This window comes from Corylus avellana, chromosome ca4 (assembly GCF_901000735.1).
Source record: "Corylus avellana chromosome ca4, CavTom2PMs-1.0".
NCBI classification, from domain to species: Eukaryota; Viridiplantae; Streptophyta; class Magnoliopsida; order Fagales; family Betulaceae; genus Corylus; species Corylus avellana.
This window is the reverse complement of record NC_081544.1, coordinates 2,013,128-2,037,459: the sequence shown is the minus strand read 5'-3', so window position 1 is coordinate 2,037,459 and position 24,332 is coordinate 2,013,128. Positions and strand designations below refer to the sequence as shown.

Here is a 24,332-nt window from a genome sequence, read left to right as displayed (position 1 = left end):
TCCTACGTCTAAAAAAGGCCCTCGCCTTAACCATCTTTTCTTTGCAAATGACAGTGACCACTATAGAGTAGATTTGAGGCATTGGAGAAGAATGTCGACGTTGTTACGTATTTATGAGGAAGCCTCGGGCCAGAAACTAAACAAGGAGAAGACTTTTGTATTTTTTAGCAGAAACACACCTCCATTGGCAAAACAAAAAATTTTGGACATCTCAGGAATTCATTCTTCTCATCGTTTTGATACCTACTTGGGTTTGCCGGCCTTGGTGGGCAAATCACGGAGTGCAGCATTTCAGGGTATAAAGGCAAAAGTGTGGAAGAGGCTGGAAGACTGGAAACTAAAATTTCTATCTCAAGCTGGGAAGGAGACGCTTCTGAAGGCGGAGATACAAACGATCCCAACTTACAATATGAGTGTCTTTTTACTCCCAAAAGCACTTTGTATTGACATCAACTCAATGATGCAGTAATTTTGGTGAGGTCAAAAGAAAAATGAGAAGCGTATTCATTTGATGAATTGGGAAAAATTGGGTGTAGCAAAGTCCCGAGGAGGTATGGGATTCAAAGACCTTATCCTGTTTAATCGTGCTCTACTTGCGAAGCAATGGTGGAGATTATGGGAGACAGTGATAGCTTGACCTCTAAAATCATGCAAGCTAAATATTATCCAAATGGTATCATTTTGGATGCTAATTTGGGGTCAAAACCCTCTTTTGCCTGGAGAAGTATATTTGGGGCACAAGACATTTTAAGGGAAGGATTAATTTGGAGGATTGGCGACGGTTCTCAAGTAAATATATGGAGAGATAAATGGTTGCCGACACCAACAATTTATAGGATTCAATCTCCCCAAAGGTGGTGGGAGCTACATCAACAGTGAAGGAATTGATTGACCAAGATACTCATGGTTGGAAGTGGTCTTTACTTGAAACTATATTCAGCCCAACAGAACTAGAGGTGGTTAAATCCATTCCTATAAGCATGACTGATAGGCCGAATGTGCAAATATGGAGGGGGACTCAAAATGGAATTTTCACTGTTAGCTGTGCGTACCATTTAATTAAAGAGAAAGGTCAGTTGGTGGCGGAAAGTTCAAAATGACTTGCTGAGCATGCCATATGGGGGGGTATATGGAAGTTGAAACTTACTAATGCGGCGAAGAATTTTATGTGGCGTGCTTGCAAAAATCTTCTCCCAACAAGAGATAATTTGTTGAAAAGAAAGGTGATTAAGGACCCGCTATGTTCTATATGTTATCTGGAACCCGAAACTACATATCACATTCTTTGGGACTGTCCGTCTACGAAGGACGTCTGGGGGAATAGTAAAAGGATTTTCCAGAGAAGTGTTTTTAGAGGGTTAGATTTTTTCAACATAGCCGAAGGAATCTATGCACGGGGTGATATGGATGTGTTTGGGCTGTTTAATTGTGGAAATTGCACATAAAATATGGAAGAGGCGTAATGGCTAGATCCATGAAGGCATATTCATACACCCGGATGCCGTGATACGAGAAGCTACAATTGCCATAGAGGAGTTCCAAGATAACTGAACCTTTCTTCTCCGAGTGATGACAAACTTGTTTGGTGGACTACACCCATGGTGAGTAGTTTTAAGTTGAACTGTGACGCTGCCTTAGACAGCAAAGGAGGAATAATGGGGTTTGGCATTATTGTGCGTGATTGGGTAGGGAAGGTTTTTACTGCTAAAATTTTTTCTCAAAATGGAGCTCTGGAACCCACTGCAGCAGAAGCTATGGCCGTGTTCTATGGGGTCAAATTTTGCCAAGAAAATGGTCTACATAAGATAATTATTGAAAGTGATGCAAATCGGGTTACAACAGCCATCCAAAACCGTGGAGGAAAAACATGCAGATTTGGACATTTAATGGATGATATCTTATTGATATTGGGTTCTTTTCCTTCGGAGGTCCGTCATGTGAAGCGGAAGGCTAATAAAGCAGCTCATGGTTTAACTCGGGCGGCAATTAAACAAGTCATTGATGCTATTTGGGTGGAAGAAATTCCTCCTTGTATCCGTAATATTGTTTTGACAGAGTTCTCTGCTCTTTGATCTTTTGTCAGTTTTGTCATTTGTGACTGTCCTTTGATTTTTTGATTAATGAAAGTTCAGAATCTATTTTTCAAAAAAAAAATCATATTTTCTTTAAATTTATCATTGTATCAGCAGCCCATAGAGTCGGTAGATTTGAAAAAGAAATAAATGGCAGACATCTCTTTTGAGTATGGGCGTCTACCATGAATTATTTTGCCGACTACAGTCAAAAAAAGGTATCATGGTTCACGAGGAGTGAAGCTTTCTTCTAGAAGTGTTTTGTTCCACCGTAAATCTATGGACGCCTGGAAAGAACTGCATCATTTTTTGTCGTCAATAAAACAGCATCTTCAATCTTGGTCAAAAAACCAAACCACTTTTGTCATGACTTGACCGATATTTAGTGGTTTGGATGACCCGTAATGCTTAAAACCGCATCACATTTGAAACAATTTAAGGATGACTCTAATACTTCTTATATCATCACTCTACCACATTAACAAAAAAATTAGTTTGGTAAGGCGACTAAGAATGTTCCAAGTACTTTGGCTCTAAAAAAAGTAAGAGGGTTTACTTTGGCTCGCCCAGGACCTACTAGGACCTGCCAGAGACTTGCCTAGGATTTGACTGGACCTGCCTGGGACCCCGCCGAGACCTACCCGGGACCCACCCTAGAACCGCCCGGGACTTACCGGGACTTGCTAGAGACTTGCCCGGGACCTACTCGAGACTTGCCTGGGACCTTCTCGGGACCCGTCTGGAACCCCGCCGGAACTTGATTTGGACTCGCCTAGGACCTGCCTGGTCAGGTCCCGATCAAGTCTCGGTAGGGTCCCAGGCGGATCCCAAACAGATCTGGTTGGGTCCTGGTTAGGCCCCGGCGAGTCCCAGGTAGCTCCCAGAGAGGTCCCAGGTGAGTCCTGATCAAGTCTTGGACATGTATTTTTATATTATATTTTTTAAATTATTTTATATTAGTATTTTTATGCCGCAAACATAAAAAATATTTGTGATTTTCCGGGCACGTGCCAAACACCGAAAAATATTTTCATCGTAAAATATTTTCCTGTAAAATGACTTTCCCGAAATTATTTTACGACGAAAAATATTTTACTCCAAAACAAATGGAGCCTTAGTTTCAGAAGAAGAAGAAGATGATGATGATTGAGAGTTATTCTAGAAGTTTCACTTATGTTACTCTTGTGTCCCTAAAAAAATGAGGTGCCTTTTAAAATCACAATTTGATTAAAATCTAATAATGATCAATCATAAGTCCAATAGTAATTTTAAGAGCTATATCATTCTTAGAAGAACACAAAAACAACATAAAAAAAACTTATAGCATTACTCGATGATTGATAATAACGAGGAGAGCCAGAAATTATAAAGAACTGGGGCTTGGCTATATTAATTTTTCTGTTTAGCTGAATATATGTAACCCATAATTCCTCGGAATATTCTTTATGCGTTATATTCATGTCAAGTTGTCAACTGATTTCTCGTACAAACACTAAAAAGTATACCGGATCTTATTGTCGGATATCATGAGTAACGAGTGGCAATGAATCAATGTCGCATCAGTAGTAAAAAAAAAACCGCAAAAAAACAAAAAGATGTCACATGGAACAAATGTAGCGAATCTTTCTTATCCGACTGATCGACTGCCTTTTTACTTGCAAAGTTTTATTTTTATTTATAAAGATGAGGAAGAAGAAGATTGTATTGTACTAACATGCATGGAGATAAATTCCTGACAAATGGAGTGATCCCTTACCCTCGAGATCACATAAATCATGGGTTGTTTTCTTTTTCTTTTCATCGGAAGAGGAGTGGTAATTATGGTTGCTTTTATAACTTGCTTCGAAGCAAACAGCTATGGTTGGGATCATGTGGCCTTGAGCCATAAAGGCTAAGAAGAATATGTATAGCTGACGGTTTTCGTTATCCATATTGATCTTCTCAGAGATCGAATGAGTTGCTGAAGAAGACGAAGCAAAGGAAAATTTGCACTTGCTTCTTGGGACTCAGATTAATAATTTACTACCACATTTTATTTGGACCGTTCATTGCCTAGCTCGATCATGACAACAAATAAAAACAAGAAATAAGTATGGGCATCTACCATCAATTATTAATTTTGCCGACTGAAAGAAAGAAAAAAAAAAAAAGGTAACATGGTTCACGAGGAGTGAAGCTTTCTTCTAGAAGTGTTTTGTTCCACCGTTAATCTATGGAAGCGTGAAAGGAATTGGTATCATTTTTTATAGTTCTGGTCCTTCTTATATCATTACTTTACCACATTAGTTAAAACAAATTAATTTGATAAGGCGGCTAAGAATGTTCTGAGCGCTTTGGCTCTAAAAAAAAGTAAGAGGGTTCTTATCTATTTAGAGCAAAGTTGGAGATTATATTTTTATTTTATATTGTTAACATGTTATTCTCAACCAACTTAAAATTAATTAAGATTGACACTTTACTATTATGAGATAAATATGTGATTTATAATATTGCTAATAGGAAAAGCCAATAGGGAACTAAGAAATTTGATCTCATGCTTTTAACTGTTATTTGAATCTCATGCAATTTTCATAGTGTATTTGGTGTTGGGGTAAAAATGGAAAGCCAATGAGAGGTATCATGGCAATTACAACTGATCATTGGATCAATTTTTCTTTTAACAAAAAAAAAAAAAAAAAAAATCCATATTAATTTTCTTTTTCAAAAAACAAAATTAAAAGTCTAACAAAAATTTAAAAAGAAAGAGAGTGGATGGTTGAAGGAGTGGTTGGACCATCTCCTCAAAAGTTGAACACCTTAAGGGGGTGGTCGACCGCCTCCACTGGGCTAGGGAGGGTGGTTGAACCACACCCCAAAAGATAATGTTGGAGGTAGCGCGGCTCACGACCTTAGAAGGCATTCAACCATCTCTAAAATCCCAAAAAGGGCAATCAACTACTTCTTTTGGACTACGAGGGTGATCATTCGACTATCCCAAAAGATGATCATTTAGGAATAGCTTAACCACCCTCAAAACTTAGAAGGTGTTTGGCCACCCCTAAAAGAGGACCACTTTCAAAGTCCATATGGGGGTGGTCGATCACCTATTTAAGGATGAATGAGTAGTTCGGCAACTCTCTCAGCCTAAGTAGGTGGTTTGGCCACCCCCTAAAATCATTTTTTTGGGATAGCTGAATTACCCCATAGCCTCGAAGCAAACTCCTTAGACTTGTAGTCTCTTTATTGTAATAGTCAGTGAAGACGATTTTCTAAATGCTATTCAAGTCCTTCAAGATTAGACCCAATCAACATGATGGAAAATTTAAACAAACGATTTGGAAGAAATTATTTCAATTCAATCTACTAAACTAACATGTATCCTTAAAATATTAAATTCTCACATATATTTTTCAAAATATCATACATATTCTCACTTACATTAACATGCTATAAAAATACAATAAAATCCTTGGCATCCTATCCCACTTTAGCCCATACTAAGTCAAGAAAAGTAAATATAATAGTGCTAGTAGTACTATAACATTTACTATAAAGTCTTTTACAAAGTAACGTAAGAGTCTACAATTAATTAAAATAAAATAATTGAGTAAAAAATCTAGTCAACCATGCACTATTAATTATTTCACCAATTATAACCTACACATCAATTTATAATTAATTTTTAATAAAACTTATACTACCCCCAACATTTTCCAAGTAAATAAGACCGCCGACAAAGGCATATAAGCTAGTCCAATGTGGCACGACACAAAACGTCTTGGGCTCCACGCCCACATTCCAACTACGTACCCTACTCTTTTTTTTTGACATGTCCGCACAAGAGGGGGGAGGGAGATTCGAACTAGTGACCTCCACTTCATTAAATATGGTCCCACTACGTACCCTACTTGATTGTACAGATAGGAATATAATCCTACCAATCCACAATATTTGGATCGTTACGAGCATCACACTTTCCCCAGCAAGTGGGCAGCCGAGACATGTTCAAGCGGGTGGACCTCATAAAAATTATATCATATTTATTATCTAAATTCTTAACAATTTGAGTAGCAAAATTATTATGAATTTTGTCCCCAATGAGATGTACTTTAATTTGCTCCCGAAAAAGAAATTGAAAATAAAAAAGACGACAACTTAATTAGCCAAATAGCTCAGAAATTAAAATGGAACATTAATCCCAATATCTTAGGACAATATCTACCAAATGAGGATTGAATAACTAGCAAACACAACTAACAAACACCAACAAGGATAAATTATTGTAAAGGATAATTAAAATAAAAGGGCATATCATCGTTAATTTGCTTGCATCTCAAGGGCAACGTGACTTTAATTCTCCAATCAAAGAATTAAAATCAGAGTAAGATGATCCCTCTTTTTCCATAGCCCTCCTTGCCATCTCTCCAAGTGCCTTGGCTCGGCTTCTCATTTCCTCTGCTTCTTCACCCACCATAATTCGCTTCACTACCTTCTCTATTGCTTCCTTCTTGATACTTTCTTCCCCCACTGCATCAACTCCTTGAAGCCATCGCTTAACACCAACTTCAACTCCAATTTTCAATACCTATTACAATATAAATTAAATGACTAAATTCATTTCTTTCTATAAATTTAGCTTATATAATAAGTGGTGATTTAGCATGCATGGTATCAGAATAGATAGATCTTGAGTTTGAACTTCTGTTACCGTCATTCAACCTACATTCAATTAAATATTATACATGAGAATTTAAGCTTTTGGGATAAATAATAATTTAACGATGGTACCTGAGTCACCAACTTCTCGTTAAAAAACTGCTCGGCGAACACAGGCCATGTGATCATGGGAACCCCAGCAGTGACTCCTTCCAACGTTGAATTCCAGCCACAGTGAGTCACAAATCCTCCAACTGCTTCATGATCAAGAATCAAAACTTGGGGCGCCCAACCTCTTATGATTAGGCCCTTACCTTCCATTCTCTTCTCAAATCCTTGAGGCAGCCACTCTTCTTTTCCTCCACCATTCTTTTCTTTCCTCACAACCCAAATGAATTGCTGCCCAGAAGCCTCAAGACCCCTTGCAATCTCCATAAGCTGGGAATCATTGAAGTAAGCGAAACTTCCGAAACATATATAAACAACTGAATTGGGTTTCTTTGCATTAAGCCACTTCAGGCATTCATGTTCATCAACAGAGGATTCTTTCCCCCTCTGAGCTTTATCTTGAGCTTCCTTGTTGCACACTGAAACTGGCCCTATATGCCATGCCTTCCTTCCGAAAACCTTTCTGTAATGATCTGCATAAGCCGGCTCCAGCTCATAGAAGCTGTTTACAACAATCCCATAGCTCCTCATGCCTGCTTCTGCAGCTTCTTTCAACACATTGGTCATGTCAGTTTCAACCTCTTCCCGAATGAAGCTCGGTAGTTGCATACTCGTCAACTTTATCTCTCCAGGAAAATTAGGAATGAGAAAAGGTTCAGAATCAGATAAAACCTTCTTGTGAGGTTCATATCGCGTCACACTCTCCCAAGCAGTCGTGGAGAAAAAACTGTGTCCACTGAAAACAAGCCTTGGGATACCAAATTTAGCAGCAGCATCGGTTGCCCATGTAAAGAACATGTCAGCAACGAGGCAATCAGCGTGGTAGTCAATGTCATGGAGTAGCTGCTCGAATGGTTCTTGAAGCACCGCAAGGGCTTTGAGGAAACTGCTCGACATTTCGCGGGAAGGCAGCAATTCGAAGTTCTCGCATCCTTCTGGCAGGCCAGCCTTTTCAACCGGGAAGTTGATCGTTTGGATATCAACCTTGGCGGCAGTGGCAGTGGCGGTGGCACCGCCGTGAGTTTCGATTCTTTCAATCGTTCTGGAGACGAAAGGCACGTTGAGAGGGGTGGTGACAATGGTTGCCTTCACGCCACGCGCTGCGAATAGCTTAGCCATGTCCGTCATTGGTATCATGTGGCCAGGGGCAAAGAAAGGGAAGAAGAGTATGTGAAGCTGAGAATTTTCGCTAGCCATCACACCCGGAAAAGCCAATTTAAATTTAGTTTCAGCAGAAGAAGATGATGATTGATGATAACGAGGAGAGCTAGCTGGAAATAAACAACTTGGGCTTGGCTATATATTTTCTGTTGATTTGAATATATGTAACCCATAATTCTTCGGATTCTTTATGCGTTATATTCATCTCAACGGATTTCTCGTACAAACACTAAAAAGTATAGCGGATCTTTTTGTCGGATATCTTGAGTAACGACTGGCAGTGAATCAATGTCGCATGCAGCAGCCCAGAAAAAGCGCAAAAAAAAACAAAAAAAATGTCACATGGAGCAAAGGGAAGTAGTCTTATTGGACTGACTGCCTTTTGACTTGCAAGGTTGTAGTTTTTCTTTTTTCTTTTTTCTTTTTTCTTTTTCAATTTTATTTAATTTTTATTTTTTTTTTAGTGATGAGGAAGAAGATTGTATTGTACTAACATGCATTTTATGTAAATTCGTGACAAATGGAGTACTGATCCCTTACGTACCCTCGAGATCACATAAATCATGAGCTGTTATCTTTTTCTTTTCAAACTCGATCGGCCCCATTGTTAATAATTTTTGGTGGGTATTATTTCATTGACGGCAAACAATTGATGTCCATGATAACGCACCAGTCCCTACTACAAACATGAATAGCTCACATCATTTTGATAAGGAAGGCCAACAACCTTCGTGAATGGATCCTTGATTCTATAAATATGATTGGATATTTCTTTTAGAGATATTTGTGTTATGTATATTACGTATGTGATTCCCTCAGTTTATGATTATTTCTTTATAGTTGTCTCATAGAGATATTGTTCGTACGTCTTGCTTGGGAAGATTGACCCAAGGGATTCTTACCATGTATAACCTAATGTACAGTCCCTATAAAATGAAATGGAAATTACTCTCTATCATCACCTTGAGATAGAGTTACTCAAACCTTTTTATGGTATCAGCGCTTTTGGTGAGATAGAGAGTATACATCTTCATTTCTCTTCCTTGTAACAAGATCAGTACATCGTCTTCCGTCTCTTTTCCTCATGTCGCCCACTACCAAATCATCAACCACAGCTGAACCATACCCTTACCCAGTGACACAAAATGTCACTAATTTTGTGTCACTTCGCCTCAACTCCACCAAGTTTTTGAGGTGGAAAACCCATATGCTCTACATCCTTGAAAGCTATGACTTACACGGATTTATCATGGGTGAGACCAAGGCGCCTCCAAGGTACCTAACATCAGAGGCATCAGATACCCAAGATTCGAATCCGACGTTCCTTCAAGGCGTCGAACTGATCGCTTGGTCAAAGGATGGCTGATTGCTACGTTGTCCGAAGATGTTCTTGGCATTGTGGTGGGACTCGACACCGCGATAGAAATCTAGAATTCATTGGTGCATGCGTTTACTTGAGTCTTAGATGATCGTCACCTTGAACTCAAGAAGCAGTTAACCACTGTTCAACGTGGCTCCGATCCTGCAAGATTATCTGCGATGGTTTAAAACCGTGTGTGATGATCTTGCTGCAATTGGAAAACCAATCCCAGATCATAAGAAGACATTCGGGTTGATTAGTGATCTTGGCAAGGGATATGAGATGTTCACTAACACCATGCTCAGGCCACCCATTCCTCCTTATGCAGAAGTTCTTGTTCTTTTGGAAGCACACACTGAACGTTTCAAGTTGGACCATGCCAACACTTCCACCAATCAAATGGCTTTTGTGGGCTAACGTGCCAACAACCACAATTATAAAGGTATGAAAAAGAATAGTCCTACTAGCTTTAACTCTAATGGAAAAGGTTTTACCCAAGGTCAATTCTTTGGGTCAAAGCGCCAGAATTTTAGTCCTACACATGCTAACAAGGGTGTGTCCCCTGCTTCTTCCCAAGGCAACAATAAAGAAGAGCAACTCACTTGTCAGATTTGCAAAAAGCGGAACCACACCGCTTTAACCTGCTTCAACCGCTTCAATCATGCCTTCACCTCAAATGATATTCCTCGAGCACTCGCAGCTATGACTATTGAAGATAATCAAGACTCAACATAGTTTCTTGACACCGGGGCTACAGACCACATAACAGGTGATCCAAGTAATTTACATTCTCTCATCCCTTATCATGGCACATATGGAGTCATGGTTGGAAATGGAGAAAGTCTACCTATTACCCATATTGGGCAAGCCACCCTAGGTTCTAGTTTTTCCTCTCTTAAATTAAACGATGTCTTACTTGTCCCAGATATTAAGAAAGATTTGTTATTTGTTAGTAAGCTTACCCCTGATTATCCCTTTCAATTTGAATTTGACGGGCATGGCTTTGTGACTAAGGACATGACAACCAACTGCATAGTAGCTACAGGCAGTAGACGAGGTGGTCTGTATGCTCTCAATGGAAGCTCTGCAGCTTTCTTCTCACAGCGATTAAGGAGAATAGACGGCGAAGGTTGGCATCAGCGACTTGGACATCCCCAATAGCGAATTGTTGATCATTTGCGGCATAAGAACCTTGTTTCCATTGATTCAAAAAATAAAACATCAAAGATTTGTACTAGTTGTCAAATGGGAAAATCCAACAGACTACCCTTTCTATCGGTTGATGCTTCAATAAAGTCACCATTTTATAAAGTGTACTGTGATTTGTGGAGTCCTGCTCCTCCCCTTAGATCAAAAGAGCAATTTCGGTTTTATTCTGTGTTTATTGACGATTATACGCGATTTACATGGTTCTATCCTTTGCCCCACAAATATGATTTATTTGAGTGCTTTGTTCATTTTCAGAAATTTGTCACTTGCCAATTTGATGCTAAAATTTAGGGGTGAAATAGCGGTTGTGATTAGTGGTTAGTGGCTAAAACCGCTAACCGCAACCACTTTGGCAGTTAGTAAATTTTACTAACCGCCTCCGCTAACCGGAGAGGTGGTTAACCGCATCCGGCTAACCGCTTTTCTACTAACCGTTTTTTTTTTTTGCCTTTTTATTGGGCTTTTTTTTTTTTTGCCGATTTTGGGCCAATTTTGGACCGGTTTTGAGAATTATTTTGGGCTCACTTTAAACATTTTTTTTCCATCTTTTTGTCTTTTCAAGGCCATTTTAGCATCAAATTAGCCCAAAGGAGCCCAATAGTAATTAATAATTAAAAAAAAAAAAATCTAAAATACTTCACAAATTTACATTAGTTTACTATGAATGCATTTCAACGTACAAATAAAATTTCCAAAAACCTTGTAAATAATCTACTAGCAATCTTAATTTTATGAACACTCAAACATATATCCCTTAGCCATAATAATTAACTGTAATTTTCTTCAGTCCCTTATAGGTCTCTGCTAATCCAATGCTCACTGATCTGCTAACAAAGCCCCTATCAAAACAAAGATTCATGCAGTTAATCACTCAAACATAATATTAAGTCATAATCCAAGCAACATGTAAACAACAAAGAAACAGATCAAGAAAAAGAAATCCAACAAAGAAACACCTGTTGTGCATCTGTGTTGCAGGGACTAAGAAAACGGATCCGTAGATTTTTTATCTCTATGTGATTCCAAAATCTAAAATCAAATCTATCAGATTAATCTATCAGAGAAACTAAAATCCAAATAAAAAGAAATAATCACCACACAATTCATATGAAACTTGGATTTAAATACAAAAAATAAAAAATAATCATGATATGTAAAATCTATCAAACCCTCAAATCTGATTGGGGTGAAATTTGGGCACAAATGTGATGAAATGTAACCCTATAATATTCATAAACAATCATAATGTACCCCTACATGCTAATCATGTGCAGATTAAAACAGAAATCCAAGAAATTGAAGAAATCCCAAAATAAAAAACCTAGTGCTTGAAATATTGAAATAAATTCCAAACAGTGAGATATTGCTACATACAGTTCATGTAAGCTTGGCAAACTGCCGAGATAAGAAGGTAATGGACTAGTCAATGTACTGTCCAACCACCTGAGAAGAAGATAAAGAAATCAAAAAATAAACATTTAACCTCATATTCTTGTGTAAAGAGTAATGCTTGGCTTCATTAAAAAAATTCATATTTTGGCAATTTTAATCTTAGGTGGCATAACCAATTTTAAAATTAATAGATTTTAAACAATAAATTAATAGATTTTCGAAAAATTGGCCATACCACCTTGGATTAAAATGGCCAAAAGATTGACTTTTTAATGAAGTCAAGCATTTCTCTTGTGTAAATGATGTAAGCATACCAAAATCAAAATCAAGTTACTAAACTTACCTTGCTTGGCGACGAGAGACAGCAAGTTGAGAGATTGACGAGAGACAACGAGTTGAGAGAGCGACGAGAGACGGTGTGAGTGAGAGTGAGAGGTGTGAAAGTGCGAGGAGTGAGAGGCTGAGCTGCTAGAAAGAGAGGTTTAGGGTTAGAAAATCTCAACTAAGAGATGAATCTATAAAAATGAAAAACGACGTCGTTTTGCACTTCTAATATTATTTATAATAAAAACTAAAAAGATAAAACCTAAACAAAAAACCACTGTTGGGGTGGGGTCAAACCCGGGTTCGACACATGAAAGATGGGAACGACTACCACTATACTACAACAACTTATTTGTTGTATATTATATAAAAAATATATATTTAAAAAAAGCGGTTAGCAGTTAATGGTTTCTAAAAACTTACTAACCGCTAACCACAACCACTTAGACGGTTAGCAGTTAATGAGGTAGCAGTTAACAGTTATAGTAGTTAGTAGTTACGGTTAAGCGGTTTTAAATTTCACTCGTACTAAAATTCGTGTTTTTCAAAGTGGCGAAGGTGGCGAATTTAGTGATGGGGGTCTTGCATGTTACTTAGTCGACCTTAGTATCCACCATCAGTTTGCTTGCCCAAAAACTCCCGAACAGTATGGTACTGCCAGTCGGGGTGTCAAAAAAAATACGGAAAAATCGCCGCCTCTCAAAAAATACCTTGGTATCCACCATCAGTTCTCTTGTCTTCACTCTTCCGCCTCTCTCTCTTTCTCTCTCTCTCCCCCCTTCATCCCCATTTCTCTTGTTCGTTGACCGAGAGACTGCTTCGAAGAAGCGGAAATCGCCGATTCCAAGTCCAAGATCCGTTTAATTCCAAGCCCCGATTTCACCAATCCAAGGTCAGATCTGTCGTGTTCAATCATTTTCTGTCTAGAGTTCCGATTAGTGTTGTTACAGTTCAATACTGGTAGTTTCCTTTTGATTTACGCTTTGATTTATTGTGTGGAAACACCGAAGCGGGGACGTTTTTGGACTCTGATTCGCAGTAAATCAGTTGAGTTCAGGTTCTCGTGGAGGGTTCTGGATGCTTTCTAGATTGTTGTCGTTTTGGTTTGTTATTTTCGCTAACGGAAAAGCTGTCGTTTTTTGAAATCTTAATTTATAGTTGCACAAAATAGTTAAAAACTGTGTTTCCAGATCTGGGTTTGATCTTATTGTGGTATTAGTGTATTACTTTGAGGGGAACTATGGCAAGCTGGCCTTTATTATCTGGTTAAATTTATCAACCTGGTGAAGCAAGCTGGCCTTTAGGCTTTATGTTCATCTCAGGATCGGTCCTTATGTTTGTGCTGAGTGGAACTTTGGGTAGTACTATAGTTCATCTGATTTCTAAGTACATAAATGTATCTCAATTTACTGTAAATTTGATTTTTAATTTGATATTATGAAGTTTCAAATGCAATAATTCACAAATAAGATCGGAAAGCTGAAAGTTTTTTTAAAAAAAAATGGGCCAACCATGTAAAAAAAAAAAAAAAAGGGCTTATTTTAGGCCCCAAAATCCAATTATTTTTAAAAATTGGTTACCCGGTCTAAATAACCAGGAAACCAATCGGTTATTGTATAATGGTTAACCGGGAACCAGTTACCCGGTTCCGGTTTACCAAAATCAATAACCGAGTACTCCGGTTCCGGTTCCGATTCCTGGTTTTAGCCAATAACGGGAACCGAAACCAGGTTGACACCCTTAAATGCCGAGCGCAAGCATTGACATATCACTAACATGGGCTTACTATGATGTTTCACGCACACTTGCCATCATGTTTTTGGGTATAATGCTTCTCTACGGCCACATTTCTCATTAATAGAGTGCTCTCATCTCATCTTTTCTTTTTCTTTTTTTGACATGTCTGCACAAAAAAGGGGAGGAAAATTCGAACTAGTAACCTTCGCTTTATTATGCGTGATTTCAGCCGATTGAGCTACCTCTTAGGAACGCTCTCATCTCATCTTGGCATGGATTCACCTTTCTTTCGACTCTTTGGTAAACACCCAAATTACTCCACATTTTGGGTGTTTGGTTGTAAATGCTTCCCATACCTTGGTAATTATCGGCATGACAAACTTTCTCCCAAATCGTTGCTGTGTGTGTTTCTTGGCAATAGCACCAAACACAAAGGCTACAAGTGTCTCTATCCTCCTAATGGTAGAATTTATGTCTCACGCCACGTTGTCTTTGATGAGAGTGTCCTCCCCTTTACCGAGCCTGCTTGTCTCCACGATGATGCTCCGATTCAAGGGGGATTTGCATGTTTAGTGATTGGATGACTTCACCGTATATCAGACCGCCAGCTAGTGACATTCATTCCACAAATACTAGCTCACCAGACATGGACAGCTCACATCCCATCTTGTGTGTACCAACCCAGCTCAACCCTATCCGTGGCTCTTGTGAAGATGTGGATTCTGTTCTGGACATGAATAGCCCACATCCTATTCTAAATGAACCAGCCCACACAAACAATTGTGAGCCCAGCCCCAACCTTGGCTCGTGTGAAGATATGGGTTCCGTTCTGGACAGGGACAGCTCACGTCCTATTCTCAATGAAACAGCCCACACAACCATGTGTGAGCCCAGCCTTGGTCCTAGCCCTTGTGATGACATGGCCCCATCTAAGTCTCTCCAAGAAATGGTCCAACCAGCAGATCAAAGAGAGAACATAAAAGTTAAGACCTTCCTGTTACATTTGTTTTTTCTTCCTAGTATCAAGAACCATTCGCCATGAGATCTTCAATTACAGCATTCAAATCCAAGTAAGACGATCTACCTTCTTTAACTGCCCTATTTGCCAGCTCTCCAAGCATCTTTGCTCTGCTTCTCATTTCCTCTGCTTCTTCCCCAATCATTATCCGACTCGCTGCCTTCTCTATGCCATCCTTTTCAATGTTTTCCCCTCCCACAAAAACCCATCGTCGGCCACCAACACTGATCCTAATTTTAAGCACCCGAGTTACCAACTTCTCATTGTAAAACTGCTCAGCAAACGCCGGCCATGTGACCATGGGCACTCCTGCACTCCATGCCCACATTCCAACTACATACCCTACTTGGTTCCAAAAAAAAAAAAAAAACTACATACCCTACTTGATTGTACTGACAGATAGGAATAAAAACCTACCAATCCACAGGACTTGGATCACACTTTCCCCAGCAAGTGGGCGGCTAAGACTTGTTCAAGCAGGTGACCCCATAAATATTCTTTCACATTTATTATCTAAATTACTAAAAATTTGAGCAGAAAAATTATTATGAATTTTGTCTCCAATGAGATGTACTTTCATTTGCTCCAAAAAAAAAAAAAAAAAAAAAAAAGACAGCTTAATTAGCCAAATAGCTCAGAAATTAAAATGGAATATTAATCCCAATATCTTAGGACAATATCTACCAAATGAGGATTGAATAACAAGCAAACACAACTAACAAACAGTCAAACACCAACAAGGATAAACTCTTGTAAAGGATAATTAAAATAGAAGGCATATCATCGTTAATTTGCTTGCATCTCAAGGGCAACGTGACTTTAATTCTCCAATCAAAGAATTCAAATCAGAGTAAGATGATCCGTCTTCTTCCACAGCCCTCCTTGCCATCTCTCCGAGTGCCTTGGCTCGGCTTCTCATTTCCTCTGCTTCTTCACCCACCATAATTCGCTTCATTGCCTTCTCTACTGCTTCCTTCTTTATATTTTCTTCCCCCACTTCATCATCTCCATCAACCCATCGCTCAACCCCAACTTCAACTCCAATTTTCAGTACCTGTTACAATATAAATTAAATGACTAAATTCATCTCTTTCTATAAATTTAGCTTATATAATAAGTGGTGATTTAACATGCATGGTATCAGAAGAGATAGATCCTGAGTTTGAACGTCTGTCACTGTCATTCAACCTACATTCAATTAAATATTATACGTGAGAATTTAAGCTTTTGGGATAAGTGATAATTTAACGATGGTACCTGAGTCACCAACTTCTCATTAAAAAACTGCTCAGCGAACACAGGCCATGTGATCATGGGAACCCCTGCAGTGACTCCTTCCAACGTTGAATTCCAGCCGCAGTGAGTCACAAATCCTCCAACTGCTTCATGATCAAGAATCAAAACTTGGGGCGCCCAACCTCTTATAATTAGACCCTTACCTTCCATTCTCTTCTCAAATCCTTGAGGCAGCCACTCTTCTTTTCCTCCACCATTCTTTTCTTTCCTCACAACCCAAATGAATTGCTGCCCAGAAGCCTCAAGACCCATTGCAATCTCCATCAGCTGAGAATCATTGAAGTAAGCCAAACTTCCAAAACATACATAAACAACTGAATTGGGTTTCTTTGCATTAAGCCACTTCAGGCATTCATGTTCATCAACAGAGGATTGTTTCCCCCTCTGAGCTTTATCTTGAGCTTCCTTGTTGCACACTGAAACCGGCCCTATATGCCATGCCTTCTTTCCCAAAACGTTTCTGTAATGATCTGCATAAGCCGGCTCCAGCTCATAGAAGCTGTTTACAACAATCCCATAGCTCCTCATGCCTGCTTCTGCAGCTTTTTTCAACACATTGGTCATGTCAGTTTCAACCTCTTCCCGAATGAAGCTCGGTACTTGCATACTCGTCAACTTTATCTCTCCAGGGAAATTAGGAATGAGAAAAGGTTCGGAGTCAGATAAAACCTTCTTGTGAGGTTCATATTGCATCATACTCTCCACCGCAGTCGGGGAGAAAAAACTGGTTCCATTGAAAACAAGCCTTGGGATACCAAATTTAGCGGCAGCATCGGTTGCCCATGGATAGAACATGTCAGCAACGAGGCAATCAGCATGGTAGTCAATGTCATGGAGTAGCTGCTCGAATGGTTCTTGAAGCACTGCAAGGGCTTTGAGGAAACTGCTCAACATTCCACGGGAAGGCAGCAATTCGAAGTTCTCGCATCCTTCTGGCAGGCCGGCCTTCTCAACCGGGAACTTGATCATTTGGATATCAACCTTGGCGCCACCGCCGCCGCCTCGAGTTTTGATTCTTTCAATCGTTTTGGAGATGAAAGGCGCGTTGAGAGGGGTGGTGACTATGGTTGCCTTCACACCTCGCGCTGCGAATAGCTTGGCCATGTCTACCATTGGTATCATGTGTCCATGGGCCATTAAAGGGAAGAAGAGTACGTGAAGCTGAGGATTTTCGTTACCCATCACACCCGGAAAACCAAAAGAAGAAGATGATGATGATGACGACGATGACAAGGCTTGGCTAGATTTTTCAGTGTTTGTATGACAAATCTGTTGAGATGAATGTGACGTATAAATAGGCCACGACACGAGGATTCTTGATTCTAGAAGGAAAATTTAACGAGAGGGCAGCGTGCAGCATGCATTGAACTCTAGAGAAATCCAAAAATTTCCTTCTAGAAACTAGAATCCTCGTGACCTATTTGTATGTCATATCATATTCATCGACTGATCCACAGATTTATCATACAAACACTGAAAGCCTGGCGGCACAACGCATCTTCTTGTCGGAAATAATGCATGGGTAACAAGTGGCAGTGAATGAATTATGGAACCTCACATGGAATATATGACACATTGAGCATATTAAGAAGGCAACCTTATCCGACAGCCTTTTTTTTAACTTAATTACAAGATAATGCTCAAGTAACGTTTGTATTGAATAACCATAAGTCTTAGTCATTAAAGAGTGGTGTTATGTTTGTAAAGCTTGTAACGTCTGTAATTAAAGCATTTAAACCTTAGTTTAACTTTTGTAACCTTTAGCTTTTGTAAAGTCTGTATAAACATATGATCCCTGAAGATTAGTAAGGGATAGGAGGAAAACCAAAATCATAAAATATAATGTTCATGGTATCATAGCTCTAAAGACTAACTGTCGTGCGTACTTCTTTTTTCCTTCTTTCTTTTCAGCCCTTTTGTCAAACAACTAGTATGCTAATGGCTACTTCTTCAATTTCATCCACCACGGCTTCAGTCACTGCTAATCCCACCTCATTCGATCTCCTCTTCCTTCCATCTACCGGTAAACGTACATTACACAATTCACGTCAAGCCAAATCGTCATCCACCGAGATAGCCGTCATATTCCACCTCACGCGCCGTCGAAAGCTTATGCTCGTTCATTCAAATCAGGCGTCCCGAGGACCTTCCCCGGCCACCAAAGCAATTCGATTTTCCTGTGTTTTTGCTTTTCCCCTGTTTTCCATTTACCTCAATTCAAAAAAAAAAAAAAAATCCTTGTTTTTGTTTTCAAACTCAAGCTTCCAGAATTATTCACCATGTTAGAATATAAAGTAATGCTAAAAGCCCATATTATGTTAAAAATGATGTGACTTTTAAAATTATCATTTAAAAATAATTAATCATAAGTCCAATAATAAGTAAGACTATATAACTTAATCATAAATTACTAATTTTATATTGAGTTTGTATTGGGTTTGCGAATCATATCAAAAATACTTAATTCTAGTGTTGCAGATAATTAGGTTCACTTCGTATCGAGTTGTGGGTATATCGATCCGTATAAGGAGTATATAGGTCAACTTTAACTTAATTTATTTAATTAAATGGATAAAATCCTACAACTAGAAAACCATATAGGTTAACTTCAACTTAATTCATTTAATTAAATACTGTTCAAACAAAAAAAAAAATCATTTAATTAAATAGGTCAAACCCTACAACTACAACTCTTTAGTTTCATATTAAATTCATGTCTTCTCAAATATTATCAGCTCACTGCCCAATACTCGTCCTTCCAAGAACATCATGGAAAGGAGAAAAAAACAATTTGGACAAAACTGTAACTGGGAAAATGAAGTATGAATCGAGGGTTTTATTTGAGGCCTTCTTTCATGGTCACCATGATATCCTATGTAGTGACATATACGCCAAAACATATATTAGTGGAGCCATGATATTGATGATGTAGATGCGGTTCCAGAAGCACCAAAGGAAGGTGGATGTCAATTGTCTTTTTGTCGTTGTTTATTGATATCTGGAGCCATGATACTGATGATGTAGATGTGGTTCCAGAAGAACCAAAAGAAGGTGGATGTCAATTGTCAATTGTCAATTGTCTTTTTGTCGTTGTTTATTGATATCTCACTCTTTCTGTGTCTAAATTATGTATGATTCTACCCATTTTCATGACCTTTTACTCAAGATATTCCAACACAAATAATTCAGTGACGATTTGTTATTTTTTTCTTTTGGAGAATAAGAATCTATTTGAGATTGTATTAGGGAGAGTAAAAAGTAATTTTAATATTTAGAAAGTTGTATCCAATAAAAATGTGACATGTTTGAAAACATGACAGAAAATTAATGAAACTGTCTTTAATGGGTAGCTCAATCGGCTGTGCATCACGCCTCATGAAGCGGTGGCCACAACAAGTTCAAATCCTCTCTCCTCCTTCTCTTGTGTGGACATAAAAAATAATAATAATAATAAAACTGAAAAATTAATTATGGACTGTAGGCAATGGATGGGAAAGAAGTTATAGCACGACGGCTGCCCTACTGTATTGCTTGCTAATCAATGTAGGCTAAGAATCAATCAAATAAATTTTTCTTTTTGGGGTGGTGAAATAAAAAATTGGATGTAATGAAAGGGTTGCATTGGGAATGTGTTGGTTTCTACGGCATTTTATCAAACATTTTATATGCATAATTAATCAGAAGCAGTTTTCTCTAGATTCATAGTAAAGGGAGCTTAGATTGGGAAAAGTTTAATTAAATAAAATAATAAGCACAGAAGATAGAGAGAGTAACCAAACTCAATCTCCTTGTCTACTTCCCTCTCGTCATATTGTTTTTTAACCATGCATCCATATGCCAAAAATTAATCTTTTGCAATATACTAATTTTCAAGGCTCAAGGCTCAAGGCTCAGAGGGTGCCTTGAGACTCAAAAATGGTCTTGGACGACGCATTGTCTTAACCACAAGCAATTTGTTGTCAAAACTGATCTCTCAGTGTCAACTTGCAGAAAACCATTTACTACAATCTACAGCAAAACTTTAATTATAATCCCTTTGTCTACTTTTACACATGATAAAATGCCCAAGAAAAATAAAAATACACATTTAGTAGGAACTACAGCCTTCTTTTGTTGTGAAAGCAGCATGCCAAATCCATTGAGTAGATGTAGTTTTTTTTTTTTTTTTATGGAATCGCTTGTGGATATTGTCTATGTTGGTCTCTTCGGACAAAATTAAGATTGTTCTGACAACTTATAATAGCAGCAGAAACTAATAATTAAAAATTGAAAAGAAAATTCAAGAAGAAAGAAAATAACAAATATGGAAGAAAAATAACCTAATTGCCCAAAATAAGCAAACAGAGAAATAAATCTGAAAGACTTAAATTTAATTGATAGTTCAAACTGAATTTGAAATAACAAAGAGTAGATGTCATTATATGGGCTAGACACTTCTAATTTAACAAGAAAAATGAAAACAAACCCTAATTGGAAAATGAAGACCTAGTCGTATTAGAGCAATTCCAACAGATTAGCTAAAGGGCTCATGATAGTTACATTTAGTTATCTTGAGCCTTTTTTAGCTCTAGAATAGTTAAAGAGAACATTTTGCTACAATAAATAGTACCATTTTGCTATTCACTGTAGCACACTAGATGATTATTTTATTATTTCTCAAGGATTACTTTTTATTGTTTAATTTTTCTCTCTCGCCTTCTCCTTCCCTCTCCTTTGCTTCCCTTCTTTTCCATCACTTTCTCAACAAGACGACGCCATCTACCATGATTGTTTCTCACCGTTCATTGCCAAATCGAGAGCTCCGTCTACACAGACTTGCTCTCCCACTCCCCTACCCACACTACAATGGCGTCGTTGTCCTCATCTCCCCCCTCATTTTCTCCTCGTCCCACAAACAAAACACCCATTCAACAAAATGATTCTCTTAAATGATTTGGTGCCAACACCCAAACTTTCCCATCCCCAGCCAAATACGATTGGGCATATCCTTCAAGAGATCAACCAATACGCATTCTATAGCAACACTAGGGCTCAAGCTCATGCCATTTATGTCTCTATTCCTTGAGAGTTCTAGGTAGAGGTTGTCCTAACCTTCATTTATCTAATTTACCGTCTTTCGTCTTCCGTTCTTTCTGGCATTTTTCTTCGGTGCTCTCAAAATCAAAAGCAAAACCCCAAACAAAATCATCCACAATCAGTCCCTTCACCACGTAAATCCAAAAACCCAACAAACTATGCGAAGAAAAGGTAAATCTGTTGGAGTCTGGTTTCAGAGATAGAAGTGTTAGAATATTTGATATTATTTATTTTATTATGTTTCCTTACATATTTTAGGGTCACTACAAGAAATTTGCTCATTAGCAGCGACCCAAAGTCGCCGCTATTTATCAATAGCGGCGACCCTTGGCCGCTATTCACTTGCTGGTATTAATCCGTCATTGATGATTAATAGCGGCGACATTTTGGGGTCACCGCTAATGACTCTTTTTTGTTGCCGCAAAAAAAGGTTGAAATGGGCTGTGTGTCGCCGCTGATGATGATCATTATTTAGTGTCGCCGCTGTTGACACTCATTAGCGGCGGCCTTATGGTCGCCGCTAATGAGCTTCTTAATTTTTTTATTATTTTTTCTCATGTCAATAGCGGCGACCCTAAAGTCGCCACTGTTGACACTTATTAGTGGCGACTTTATGGTCGCCGCTAATGAGCTTTTTAATTTTTTTATTATTTTTTCTCATGTCAATAGCGGCGACCCTAAAGTCGCCGCTATTGGCCACTCATCAGCGGTGACTTTAGGGTCACCGTTGTTTGGGGTATTATTAGCGGCAACAGGGGTCGCCGCTATTGATGTTTAATGGCGGCAACCCCTTTAAGTCGCCGCTATTGTTGCTGCTGCTAAATAATTTTTTTTTTTTGTTTTAAGCGTCCACTATTAGCGGCGACTCAAAAGTCGCCGCTAATGACCCCTTAATAGCGGTAACTTTTTGGTCACCCCTATTTGTTTGGTCGCTAAAGACCATATTGCTTGTAGTGGGTTTAGTCTAGGGTTTCTTGTCCATTACTTTTTTTCTCTCTATAAATAGAGAGCTATGTAAATATGTCATAATATAAAAGAGAATAATACAATGTAGTCCATTGTTATGCTTCCGTTCTCTCTCTTCTCTCTTTCATCTTTCCGCTCTCCAATATATTCACAATATATTTAACATGGTATCAAAGCCACTTTCTTGTGGCCTCCAATAAACGTCTTTGACGTTTTCTGGCGCTTCCTCCTATGACCTCCCTTTTCTGGTCATCCGCGCGCTGCCAAGCGGTTTTTCACTCAAAATCTCTTCCACGCCTTCAACGCAGCCTCAACTAGAAAAATTTATCTCAGATTCATGCTTGAGAGGCACAGATCCACATATCTATTGAAGATCCGCTGCCATCGGTGCCTCCAAGCACCACCGGTAGTTTCTCCACGTGCCACCACTGTGACTTCTCTCGGCAAATCAACCACCAAAAGTGATGTCTTAGCCCTAGATCGGTGAATTTGTGCATTTTGAGCCTCTTCCAGCCTTGCACGCGCCCACACGCGCCACCTAGAGAAGCTGTCGGAATTTCTATCTCCGCCACACGCTGCCACGTCCGGTGGATCAGCCTGGTCTTCAGACCATTTGACAGATCTACCACCGGCCGTCCTGGAGCCATCCGAAAATCCACCATCAGAGCTTCGACGCACCACCACGCGCCAGTCGAAGCTCCTATGCGTGGGCTGGCGTGGCCACCAGTGAAGGGGCATGTACCAGACGCGCTAGACGTTGATTCTCTTTCCGGCAGCCACGTCAGCCCTAGATCTATGTCAACCTTAGCCATGTCATTGGGGCTCCAACCAGGTCCAAAACCGGTTTCTACCCAAGTCATCGGGTTCAAATCGGGTCCTTCAACCAGGCCCAAAACCGGTTTCTAACTGGGTCATCGAGTTCTAAACCGGTCCAACCGGGTCAATTTCGGATCCATACAAGGCATCTCCAATCCGATCCAAAACCGGTCCAATCGGGTCAATTCCTGATCTATCCAAGGCATCTCCAAATCGATCCAAAACCGGTTCTAACTGGGTCATCGGGTTCTAAACCGGTCCAATCAGGTCAATTCCTACAACCGGTCCAAATTAGTCAACCTGGTTCAATGAGTTGGACTTGGTTCATATCTTTTCGGGTCATACCATATGCAATGGTCCATGGGTTTTGGCCTATTTTGACCCAATCAAACCAGACTATTTCAGCCTATCCTATAAGGCTCCAATTCAAGTTTCAAGCCCAAAGTATTGGGTCCAATCCATCCCAATGGATTCAAGTCTCAATATTTTAGGCCCAGCAACCACCTTCAGCCATCAGCACCAGCTGCCGCCATCCTCCACCTCTGGGCGCCACTCTTTAGCCACCACCCTGGCTACTTTTTCGGCGAACAAAAAAAAAAATCATTATTTTCCTTTCTTTTTCCTACTCTCAAGCTTGTACCTTGAGTTTGAAGAGAATGTTAGAATATTTGATATTATTTACTTTATTATGGTTACTTATATATTTTAGGGTTTAATTTAGGATTTCTTGCCCAATACTTCTTCTCTCTATAAATAGAGAGTTATGTGAACATGTCATAATATATAGAAGAGAACAATGTAGTCCATTGTTATGCTTTCGCTCTCTCTCATTCTTCCGTTCTCCAATATATTCACAATATATTTAACAAGAAGATAGAAGAAGAAGAACAAAAAAAAACAAAAAGAAAGAAAGCTGCGGCTAAAAACAATAAAAATGGTGTTAAAAACTAATATTTAAAGAAAGTAGGTGGTTGAATAAATAATATGTTCGAGTTTATATTGAAAAATTAATAACTAAATTTTTTTAAAAAATAAAAAATAAAAAAAGGAAAGAAGTAAATTTTAAAAAAAGGAAAGAAGTAAATTTTGAGTAGTTAAAATA

The 24,332-nt window shown here is 38.9% G+C and overlaps 3 protein-coding genes and 1 long non-coding RNA gene across 4 annotated transcripts; 2 read left to right on the top strand and 2 right to left on the bottom strand.

Annotated features, from left to right (window-relative positions):
- The first annotated feature begins 1,598 nt into the window (after window positions 1-1,598).
- On the top strand, window positions 1,599-2,072 carry LOC132177210 (uncharacterized). Its single transcript, XM_059589462.1, has one exon. It carries the CDS (start codon window positions 1,599-1,601, stop codon window positions 2,070-2,072), a length of 474 nt encoding a protein of 157 aa, XP_059445445.1.
- Window positions 2,073-6,384: 4,312 nt separating this feature from the next.
- LOC132179446 (scopoletin glucosyltransferase-like) lies at window positions 6,385-8,123 on the bottom strand. Its single transcript, XM_059592175.1, has 2 exons — window positions 6,840-8,123; window positions 6,385-6,636 (listed from the first exon to the last, which is right to left on the bottom strand). The coding sequence occupies exons 1-2, from the start codon at window positions 8,070-8,072 to the stop codon at window positions 6,385-6,387; spliced, it is 1,485 nt and encodes a 494-aa protein (XP_059448158.1). The 5' UTR covers window positions 8,073-8,123.
- A 4,785-nt stretch (window positions 8,124-12,908) lies between these two features.
- Window positions 12,909-13,764, top strand: LOC132177694 (uncharacterized). Its single transcript, XR_009439791.1, has 2 exons — window positions 12,909-13,213; window positions 13,541-13,764. It is a non-coding gene; the product is annotated as an uncharacterized LOC132177694 (long non-coding RNA).
- Window positions 13,765-15,697: 1,933 nt separating this feature from the next.
- Window positions 15,698-18,538, bottom strand: LOC132177693 (scopoletin glucosyltransferase-like). Its single transcript, XM_059590122.1, has 2 exons — window positions 16,334-18,538; window positions 15,698-16,130 (listed from the first exon to the last, which is right to left on the bottom strand). The coding sequence occupies exons 1-2, from the start codon at window positions 17,552-17,554 to the stop codon at window positions 15,879-15,881; spliced, it is 1,473 nt and encodes a 490-aa protein (XP_059446105.1). The 5' UTR covers window positions 17,555-18,538; the 3' UTR covers window positions 15,698-15,878.
- Window positions 18,539-24,332: the final 5,794 nt, after the last annotated feature.

Coding starts and splice junctions, on each gene's coding strand:
- LOC132177210 (XM_059589462.1), top strand. CDS start 1,599: ATGGTGAGTAGTTTTAAGTTGAACTGTGACGCTGCCTTAGACAGCAAA.
- LOC132179446 (XM_059592175.1), bottom strand. CDS start 8,072: ATGGCTAGCGAAAATTCTCAGCTTCACATACTCTTCTTCCCTTTCTTT. Junction 6,637..6,839: donor ACGAGAAGTTGGTGACTCAG/GTACCATCGTTA, acceptor ATATTGTAATAG/GTATTGAAAATTGGAGTTGA.
- LOC132177693 (XM_059590122.1), bottom strand. CDS start 17,554: ATGGGTAACGAAAATCCTCAGCTTCACGTACTCTTCTTCCCTTTAATG. Junction 16,131..16,333: donor ATGAGAAGTTGGTGACTCAG/GTACCATCGTTA, acceptor ATATTGTAACAG/GTACTGAAAATTGGAGTTGA.